General features: G+C 45.9%; 1 protein-coding gene across 1 annotated transcript in view; it reads left to right on the top strand.

Annotated features, from left to right (window-relative positions):
• Positions 1-5,532, top strand: part of NINJ2 (ninjurin 2) — a 48,751-nt gene extending 43,219 nt beyond the window's left edge. Inside the window, 2 exon segments of the mRNA XM_009995197.1 lie at positions 3,723-3,954; positions 5,347-5,532. Coding sequence (XP_009993499.1) covers positions 3,723-3,954; positions 5,347-5,501 — 387 coding nt within the window. The 3' untranslated portion in view covers positions 5,502-5,532.
• The last annotated feature ends 5,628 nt before the right edge of the window (positions 5,533-11,160 follow it).

Genomic DNA, 11,160 nt, shown 5'->3' with positions numbered 1-11,160 from the left:
CCCCCCCCCACACACTTGTGCTGATACTCATCCGTCTTTCTTTAAGAATTAATACAAAAACTAAAAATAACAATAGAAATGAGAATTAAATATTTGGGTGGGTGGGCATGAGCTTTGAGTAAGAATAAAGTCTCTGACTTACAACTGGGTAGACAGGTGCTTCCCTCAGCCCCTGTACTGATCTTTATCCTTATGCCACATTTACACAAAAGGAAGCAGAAAGGGAATTTGCCTGAGCTCAGACTGAAGCCAGCAGAGCCTCTGCAGGGACAGAGGCCGTCTCATATGGGAAGCCAAAACACCCAGAAATGGGACACAGGAGCCCAGCTCCAGCACCAGTTCAGCCAGCACTGCTGTGTGACTGGGTTGAAATTTTTTCAAGTCCTAACTTCTCTACCTTAAAAAGTGGGCAATGATGATGCATCCCCATCTTGAAAAAGTGCTGGATACTGGTAGGTGCGGTTTTCCAGTAGGCATACTGGCTGTGCAACAATTGCAAGATGATCTCTGTCTGACTGCCAGATCCAGGTCTCCTCTCTTTGATGCACTATGGAGAAGGCAGTGATACCCACTCTCAGAAGCAGAACTCCCCAAAGTGACTAGAAAGACACCAGCTCTAGCCCAGTGACATAAATTACTGTGATGAGCCTTCAGGTGTGTCCTTTGATTTGCCTCGGGGCTCTGTCTGCCAAAAGGGAATAATTCAATCTCCCCAGTGATCCCACGTAACCCCCCAGAGCTGCCTGTGCAATCCTGCTGCAAGCAAACCCGAGTTGCTTGTGAAACAGCTCCTGAGCCACAATAGTTTGCAAGACAGAACTTTAAGATGAAGCAAAAGAAGAAATGGTCCCATTTTAAAAAGCTGTGCATGCATTGTGGCAGAAAGTAAAAAGAAAAGAAAGAGGAAAAAGAAGCCAATAGAGAGAGTTACAGCCATGTGTTCATAGCCCACAGATGCCATGGTTAGCTGGTGACAGCTATGGCACCAGGCACACCAAGCAAAGCTATCTCCTGCATTAATTGAAATGCCAGGTTTTTTAAGACTCCTGGTTTGTTTAAGCCTCTTGTCATTTGAGGCTAGAGGCTTACATTCATAGCTGCTGGACCAGACAGAGTACTCTAGTAAGGGTAAATCCATAGGGGAGCTGGATTGCTCTAAATTTAGTGGTCTCCTGCATGACCAGGACTTTTGCATCATGGTTGACTGTTTAGCTGCCTAAATGAAAGCTTCATCTCCAGCTTACATCATTCAGTAACCTTTTGGTCACCTTTGTGGATTTACTCAGCCTAGGCTGACAGAACTTCAAAACAGGAATCACAGTTTTTGATTGCTCAGTAACAGGGTTTCCCAGATCCAGTGATTCCACAATGGAGAGCGACAGCCATCCCTGGCTGTGGTATACTGTCCTAGACAAGAGAATGTGCCATTGCTCTCATCCAGAAAAGCCCATGTGAAAGCTGTCTGTTTTCATTACCTGATCATCTGGGTCACCAAGCTCAGCAGATTGCAACTCTGTCCCTTTTCACACTCCAGGTAAAAGAGCTCCACACTCCAGGTAAAAGGGGAAGCTCAAGAGGAGGATGTGTTTTCATTCAACAAGAACTCCAGACTTGCTTTGTTGTTTGTCTCCAAAAAAGCGACTGGGAACAGATGTCTCAGCCTCCTTGTACCAGTCACTCATTTAACAAAAGCTCTGCCTTGTTTGTACAGTGTCCTTGTTCTCCCACTCTTAACTCATCATTATGCAGAGATAAACTATCAATGCCCAGCCTTGTGACGCTGCAGGGAGGAGGAATGACTCTTCAGGAATAAGAGCAAAACACATAAACACATGAAAGGGGTCAAATCTCAAACCTTGCACCACTTGGGATGGGTGCCACTCTGTTGAAACAGGATCACATGCTTTTAACCCAGCTGAGAGGGGGCAGTACCTAAATATAAGGTTTTAAAAACATGTTCCCAGGATCAGACCTTTTACTGGCCTCCTTTCTCTAAGATGTGAGATACCTCTATTCTACCCCAGGTGGTAATGTTTAAGAAGTCCTGAACGCCTACACACTGCCTTGGAGTCCTTACTGGTTCTCTAGACTTCTACCTTCTTCTGGTGTCTGCAAAAAAATAAATAAATACAAGCTTTGCAAAGGACCCTCTTAACCACAGTAACTTAACTGTCAAAAGCAGTCAAGAATTACATGTTTTAAGCTACCAAAAAAAGTCCCCAAAAGCACTTTCCTACCCTATGCCAGTCCCTTCTTAAGGATCACAGTTCACTAGTAGTTCAGACAGGACACAGTCCTTCCTGCTTTTTACTATGCATCTTTCTCATATAAAGTGATTGCTAGCTTACAGTTCCCTTCTGAATCTCAGTCTCAATGCCAGTATCAGACACAAAACCAAGCGCAGGCCTCTCCCAGAATCATTGGTTTTACTCACACCCCCAGCCTGGCACAGAGAGAGCTCCTCTCACCCAGGGATACACAAAGACACCACAGACAGCCCCATGAAGAACTAACCATAACCCTTCTCTGGTATCACGCATGGAAGAAAGATTACATTTTTGTACTTTTTTTTCATATAGAAGAATCAAAATATGACTTAACATTTGATGGAGACACAGTCCTTCTTCTAGTAGGCACCTAGAGAAAGCTCTTTCACTACTCTGAGCAAAAGAGGTCACCTCAGACACAAAGGTGGCACTTACCTCCAGATTTAAAGGGTTATCCATCAGACAATGCTGAGGGCAAGGCTGCTGCTCTTCACTACAGCTGGCAGAAGGCTGATTACCCAGAGCTGAAGCCTGCCTGCCATGTGCACGTGTTGTTTTTCTTTCTTTTTAGGAAAGATCATCTTCGCTTGCTGCAGATATATCTAAATGTTTTTTAATAGTTGCCTGCTTTATTACCAGCTGAGGATACTCTAGGTGACTTGAAAACTATTGTCTCCTTTTTATTATTATTTTTTTTCCCCCATCATTCGTGTCAAGACAGCTAACAGGGAAACTCTCTTGATAAGAAAGATTGAGAAAAGGTGGATGGCTAAAAGCAGCCAAATTACCCACAGCTTGTAATTAGGTTAAGGGCAACCAGGTGATTTACCCCTTGTAAGCACCTGTTTCTTTCTACCTTCACAAATTGTGCCTGAATGATTAAAGTAAGGTGTGATGGATCCCACTCTTTGCATCAGTGGGTTTCAGTGCCTGATGTTTTGAAGAAATAGTGCCCCTAGTTTCAGAAACAAAAATATGGATTGTTCCATCGTTTGTAGCATCTCATCTAAGAGAGGAGCCAGCAAAGTGTTTAGAGGAGATATAAAGCTCAACCACTGAGAGTCCTTTGAACATCCAGCCCAAAGAGAAGCTCTCTAATCCCCTGTAAGTTTGTCTGTGCCCTAAAGGAAGATAATTTAATATTCCTTGCAAAAGCCTTGGCTTCGGGTAGTCTACATTACTGTATCTTTGGACAAGTTTGTTTTCCACAAAAATACCCAGTATTTTTCTAACCTTGCTGAGCTCTGGATCACTGCAAATGCCTTGTGCCTATTAACATCACATGGCGACTGTGAGGGGAACCTGGGCGCTCTCAACACGTTTAAAACACCCCACCCCAGCACTCTCCCAGGCTTTCTAGACAAACCCCATGGGGATGCAGCAGCCCGTTTGACACAGAGGGTTCTGCCAGCTGAGCAATTGCACCAGTTCATGCGGTCTCTCCTCCCTCCCCAGGGCGTGAATCCTCACCTCCGGTTTAACGGGCCGATGAACATCAACCACTACGCGACGAAGAAGAGCGTGGCAGAGAGTATGCTGGACGTGGCCCTGTTCATGGCCAACGTCACGCAGCTCAAAGCAGTGCTGGAGCAGGGGGCTTCCTTCCAGTACTACACCACCCTCATCGTGCTCATCAGCATCTCCCTCTTCTTCCAGGTGGTGATTGGGATCCTCCTCATCATCACCGGTAAGGCGGCTGCTCGGGCAGGTGTATTCTCACAGGGCGCTGCTGTGGTAGGGCACCCCATGGCTTGGCTGGCATGGGGGTGGGAGGGAGAACTTGGTGATCTTAAGGGTCTTTTCCAACCTGAACAATTCAGTGATTCTGAGAAGATTCTTCCCTTGAACCATTCTCCCCTGGCTCCAACCAGGGCTGCAGGAGGGTTGAAGAAAAGCTTGGCACAGGCAGCAGGGAGGTTCTGCATCACTGGTTTTCAAAGTGGGAGTGGGTTGTTTTTTTCTCTTGCACAACAGCTCTGAGCACTACTCTTCCTTCACTTCTCCACTGTTGAATCCCTGCTGTAGGGAGAGAGCTGGGTTTTGGGCCTCTTCCTGCCCCTCCATGTAGCTCTTGCAGATACAACATTTAAGCTCTATCTTTCGCCTCACTCAATCTGGGGCCTAACAGAACAGTTTTGACAGAGGTATTCCTTATATTTACCTCACATTTAACCAATCCCACAGTTTTCCTAGTGCCATTCAGACAGTACATTAACACTATTTAAGACAGGCTTACCCAGCACTCCATCTGATACAGGAGTTGCAGTATTTCAGCCTCCAGCACATGCCCAGTAGTAGAAGTTTGCAGAATGTTGCCTTTTCCCGTACATCCTACGTGTTTTTTCATGTGGGACATGGGATCAGAGGCTATGGGAAATCCCATGACATGTTTCTTCCCCTGCCCCACATGGCACAGCTTTTCCTGGTGGCAGCTGCAGTGGCTGGAGCCAGCAGTGAGTAGAAGAGGGAGAGGGGACCACAACAGCAGGCAGGGAGCCCCAGGGCTGCCGTTCACATGATGTATTGGCTGGGCAGCCTTAGTAACCAAGGCATTCCCATGTCTGAGCAGATCAATGCCCATCAGCTAGGGCTGATTCCATTCAGCTATCCAGATACCTCTTGGTCTGGGGCCAAGGAGGGCATTGATAGCTGTATCAGCACATACGTGAGATCTGGGTGTCAAGGACCTGGCCTTCCAACCCAAGTACAACATTGCTGACCTTGTCCCCCATGTCACCCAGCCTTCCCTTGCCCATGTCCCGTGCAGTGGGGTGTGTCACAGGGCACATGCCTGGCTAGCATGCAGCAGTAATTTGGCTATTTGGGGTTGACTCACTGGAGGGCCATGGCAAAACAAAGACATAATACAAAAAGATACGTTTTCCCTCTGCTCCATTCTCCTATGGTGTTCTATGGCAAGCTGTGGCCCCTGTAAAGTTCTTTGGACTATTCTCCTTGTTCTGTGGCTGCAGTGGCCAGGGACACCATAGACATTCACCAGGCAGGAAGGGCTTGTAGGGGCTGGGAGACTTGGAGTCAAAGTACAAATCTCCCTTTCTTTTTGCTTTGTATCACGCAGCTCGTTTGAACCTGAATGACGTTACAAAGCAACCCCGCCTCAATATACTCAACAACACTGCCACAGCTCTCATCTTCATCACGGTCATCCTCAACATCTTCATCACAGCTTTTGGGGTGCAGAAGACTGGCCTCTACCCTACCAGGAATTTTTGAACTTATTAAGTCACAGGGCAGTGGAGTCAGGTAAGAAAGGAGTGAGTTCGCATCACTTCCAGCCCCTGGAAGGGCTCTCATTCTCAGAAAACATCATTTCAAGGTGGAGGAGGAGGAGGCAAAGCTGCACAAATTAACAAAGCCTTTCCAGAGGCATGTTGTTGTCCCACAAGCATCTGGGGCCATTGAACAAATTCCTTCAGAGGAGGAGAATTTCTCCTTGCTTGGTCTTTAAAGAAAGAACACCAAGCAGCCCAACTGCTGAGATTTAACAGCAGCAAGTGGTTTTCAGAAGGCTGTAGACTTCATGCTAGATACCTATAGTTGTGGACAGGAGCTAAATTTGGGAAAGATAAGTAGGTGTGTTCTGGGTGGAATCCAAAGATTGCAGTGTTATCTGAGCAGAAGGAAGAAAGGTGCTGACAAGGCAGGAGTGAAAGAGCTCTTCACAACAGCCAGTGTGGTTTGGAAGAGGCTGCTTTAAGAATCTAACTTTCATTTTTAAGAGATTCTTCTGAATAAGCATCCAAGCAAGTGCTTGGCTCCCCATGTCAGGTGAATGAGGGAATGACATGCTCTTAAGTCACAAGTATTTTGAGTCAACAAGTAACATTCACACAACCTGCTTACATGATTTGCAGTAAGCAGTTTAAATGCAATACTCTGGGACAACAGCCTGTGAGAAAGCTCAATAGACTCATGACATGATGAGGGAGGACGAAAAGGCCAAAGGCCTCTGTACAAACACTGCTGGCTTGGGATCCAGGAGAGTGCAAGCACTGGAGAGCAGCACCCTACACCTGCAGGGGCGGCTGTGGTGCCGAGACACCCAGCACATTGGGACTGCTGTTCTCTGCCTGCACAGCGTGGGAGAGCCTGCTGTGACCTTACTGGCATTTGTTGTTTTCCCTGCAGGATCTGAGCAGCGTGGCTGGTGGGGAAAGCTCTCCTCCTCTACGTTCTCAATGACCTCAGAAGGACCCCACTGATGAATCCAGAGAACTGGGTTAAACTTCCAAACTGGTGTGCATGATGGTACATCAGCCCCTCACTGTAATGCTTTTGCAGTTCTGAAGGGGTTAAAATACTGCCTTTTAAAGCCAGAGCAAACTTTGCTAGAGAAAGCTGCAGGAGCAGCAGCAGGTACACAATTTAAAAGCACAGCTCTGTAAATCTCATCTTATTTTAGTTGCCTGCTTCACATGTTCAATATTGGCTCATTTTGTAGAGAAGACGAAACGATTTACTTAGTAGCCTAAGTAAACACAGAAAGTCCAGCTTTTTTGTCTCAAGCATCAGTTGCTGTACTTAAAGCAATATTACCTAATAGTTTACCTCCCAAATGTTGGAATGGATTTCTCAAACTAAAAGAAAAAGAAGTTCTCATGGGAGGACAGAAAAGTTTGTGGATGTCAGAGTAATTAAAACCAGTTCAAATGTTTTCCTAGTTCTTAAAAAATAAAATTAAATGTGACACAATTAAGAAAACAATCAGATATTTCCAGCATTGGAAAATTAACAATGACAGAAAATGGACAGTTTTGCCTGATGTTATCGCCAGGGACCTATCAGGAATGATTTCCCAATAGCCTGACAATATTTAGTGGAAAATGAAGAAACACTACGTAAGGAGACACTCTAGGCTTATTGCCACAAAGAGTAATGACAGATGTATTACCTTATTTAAATATCACCATTATAATTTAAGGTCTTATCACTGACATAAATGTTTTAAATATATCATTTTTACATGGTAAATGCTGGGAATTCTCTTATATCAGAACAATTTATTTCCTTTAAAAAAAGTATTTTAATGGGTTTTTTTCAGATTTTTTTAAAAGAGTAAACAGTTTTTATCCTAAATTTTGTAACTCTCTAGTAATGCTAGAAATTTGATGTTTTAATAGCCTGGTGTAAGCCTATTTACATAATGACATGCTTTTATGAATATTAAATGATTTTTTCATTGTATATCAGAATCAGAGTTCAATATGGATTTTCATTTTGCATATTCTTGCCACCACTGAGAAAGAAACGTCATGAAAACATCCACATGGGTCTTCAGGAGCTGCTGGGTGTATCTGACACTTAAAAAAACCCCAGATATGGGCAGATTTCATTTGTCCTGTATATTTGACTTCACAAAACTGAATTTCTGTTTAAGTCACAGGTGGTGCTTTTTTCTGGAGAGGATGTGAAAGGTCTCACCCACCAAGGCTGGTGGCTAATGGTATGGATCAGCATCAGCTAGTACCTGCAAACGACAGTGGCTCATTTTGCAGCTGAAGAAAGTTGCATGAAAAGAGTAGGGTGGAAAATATCATCTATGTATTTACCAGAATTTACATCAGCAAAGCTGAGCATAGTCTGAGATCTGTTTGGTGAAGCAGGGGAAGACTCATCCTGCTGTTTCTGTGTTTGCTGGTTTTCTCAGTCCTTGGACTCTGCTAAATCTGACAGCAAAGAGGGGTGAATATTTCTGGGAAACCTGTTATCTTGCTCTCCTCTAGAAAAAGGCTTCACTGTAGAACCAGCAAAACTTCTAGCCAATGCAAAACTATCAGCTAAGGGCTTCCAGCCACTACTGGCCAGCTGCGTTCATGAAAAAGTAAAAAACTGCATCCCATGTGCACATCCCAAATCCTGCGACTCATTGCTTCACAGAGCAGAAGGCAAAGCAATTAGCATTGATGACTGAATGTAAAGACAGAGAGAAAAAAAATAAAAGGTTTAGCAGGAAAAGAAGCAGGGAGGGGAATTTAATTACCAGATCTTAATTTCAACATCATCCTCTGAGAGAGCTGCCAGCTCAGGTTCGGCAGTGCACAAAGTTTGCCCATGCAGAGGGGGCTTCCCATTAACCCAGCCCAGGGAAGCAGAAGACCCACAATGTGCTGGAATGCTTTTCCCCTATCACCTTTAATAATAATTCCTCATTATAATGGAATCAGACTCATTAGCAACCTTGGCTGCCTTTTTCCCTCTCCACGTCTGACTCCCATTCCTGCCAAGTTTTTTACACTCAGAAGAGGCACAGCTGAAGCAGAAAGAGGACAAATTTGAATTTAAATAAGCAGTTGCTGTGAAAGAGCTGACCTCCCATTTCTGTTGGCTGTGCCAAGTACCGGGCTCAGGTCTAGGTTGTCACCTGTGGTCTTCTTCAAGAATTGTCCCCTGCTTGCGAGTGGGACCGCTTTGTTCTCTGCATTCTCTCTCTATGATCACATTGCACTGGTGCTTTGCTGGAAGGGATATTGTCCAAGGTTTCAAATGATAAACAGTGAAGACAGGAAAAAAGCCCCGTTTTGTTGCAATGTCACTTTCTACAGCTGTAGAGGGGATGGAAATAGGCCCCACTCCTGGCTAACCTTGTTGGCTGCATCTGCTACTCACCTCCTGCTGCAGAGCTCTCAGTAGCTTGGGCAGAGAGTGATCTGTCTCTCTGATACTGCCCACACCTTCAGATGTATGAAGCCAGAGGAGCAATGCCTGGCTTCTGATCCCTGCGGCATGGCTATACAGGTGTGAGTAACACACGGACAGAACTGAGATCTTGTAGGAAGACAATGTATTTATAAAAAGTGAGGGAGAATCACTACATCCCCCAGCTCTAACAGAGAGGTGGACCGGAGTAATTTTGAAGGCACAGAGCCACTCTAAGGCTCAAAGTTACAATTCATGTTTTTAACACAAGGCATCAGTATCTAAAAAACAATCAACTTCAGACATTTGTAGGCAATAAGAAGAGGTGAGATGTTCATAGCAGGCAAACATTAAAGACAATGACAAAACAAATCACATTATAATTTCCACACAATACATTTCTCTCAGAATAAAAGACAGCCCTTCTTCGTTCCTTTCGTCAACTTGCAAAACAAGCCTTGGCTCCACAATTCACAGTCATGAAGATGGAGTTAGAATTAGTGGGCAGAGCCCCCTTGCTGTGCACCCTATGTTTTGGGGGTCCAGGGTCCCCAGCCTGGCCACATCCTGTCCCAGGGAAGGTCTCTTCTGCAGCATGGCCCATCACCTCCCCAGCTGTCCCCAGCCAGAAAGCTACCCGAGCAGCTCCCTCCTGCCTGCCTGCCTCCTGCGCAGGAAATCCCAGGCAGCTGATTTCCTCCTGCTGTAGAGGCAGGACACAGCCAGGATGCACATGAAGGCCAGAAGCTCAGGGCAGACTTCACCACACAGTCACAGCTTCCTAAAAAGATCCTGGTGACAGAAACCTGATTGACTGTTGGGGGGGAGTGAGCTTCCTGGCTGTGGTGAAGCCAGGTTCCCTCTGGTACTTGGAGAGCTGTGCCAGACCTGGAGATAAGCCATCCCTGCAGTGGCAGTGCACAGCATGCAACAACAGTGATGGGCCTTAGCACTGCTCCTGCTGTGCTCCCTGCTCTCCCATGCTTTGTGGCTCTGAGGAGAAAAACTGCAGGTTGTTTTGGAAGAAGTGCAGCAGCCACAGAGCAAAGCCTGGCACTGCCCCTGCAAGTTTTGCTGTTTGCAAGCCAGGGAGCTGACAGTCCCTTCTCTCCCTACAACCCACAGTGGTCTCTGAGCATGTGAGCTGATGGTGCTGATGTGAACTCAGAAACAGTTTTTGCTCCCATGGGCTCTCTACTGGCTCCTGCATGGAGGCTGCCAACCAGTGCCAATTAGTAATAATAATGTTTTTTACTGCAATGCTTAAATATAAACTAAGAACCCTCACTGTTCTTGAAAGAGAACATCACATCTGTGATGGCAACTTTGACAGGGGGGATACTGGCCATCAGGAAACTGGGCTGAAACCCAGTAACTCCTTACATCTCCACCAAGGAATCCTCATGAGGTAAGCAGTTCTGCTTGCCACTGGTCTAGGTTACAAGGCATGAAGGAAGGAGAACAGGCACAGCTAAAGCATGGGGGCAAAATCCTCAAATTCTGCTGGCAGCGCTGGAGCGAGGGTTGCATCCTGCTTTCCGGATCACTCTTTGCTGACTGTCCTCTCTGGTGAGGAAGAGGGGCTACTTGTCTCATCTTAGCCAAGTGAGTTACCTTCTGGATGCACCTAATTCCTGCCAGTGTCTGCAGATGAAGGCCAGCTGCTAACTTCAGGTGCTGCAGACCACATCTAAGCCTGATGTGAAAGCATGGCACAAATAACCCTGCCTCCCTGTGCCTGACACAAGGGCAGGCCCCGAATCCATCAGTTCTCCATTTGCAAACCGGGCATTGTGCCATCCCCTGCCTGATGGAGGTAAACAGCTGGGTCCTGCTAATGCCTCATTGCATCCTGGAGCTCGTCCTCCCCACCAGCCTCTCCCCATTCCACAGGGATTGCGTGACAGAGCCAGCCTGGACAAGCTCTGGAGGTGCAGTCCTGGAGCTTGGAGAGCATCTCACCTGCACACTCAACGGGGCTGCTCCCCTTTTTGAGTGAAGCACAAGCTCTGACATGCACTGAGAACATGACTGATACTGCACATTCCAGACAGAAACAGTTCTTATTGCAACATTGCATCACAGGGCTCTGGCTTCCTAAACTCCTATTATAAACTGTATATAAATTATTATTTTTTAAAAAATAAAAAATAGTGTTGACTGCCATCAGCCTCTTCCCTTTCCCCCCAACCACAGTGTTTGATTTCTTAGTCTTTACATGGGTGAAGCTCTTTCC

This window comes from Chaetura pelagica, unplaced genomic scaffold (genome assembly GCF_000747805.2).
Source record: "Chaetura pelagica isolate M959 unplaced genomic scaffold, ChaPel_1.0 scaffold343, whole genome shotgun sequence".
NCBI classification, from domain to species: Eukaryota; Metazoa; Chordata; class Aves; order Apodiformes; family Apodidae; genus Chaetura; species Chaetura pelagica.
The sequence above is the reverse complement of the archived record's forward strand: the minus strand, read 5'-3'. Positions and strand labels throughout refer to the sequence as shown.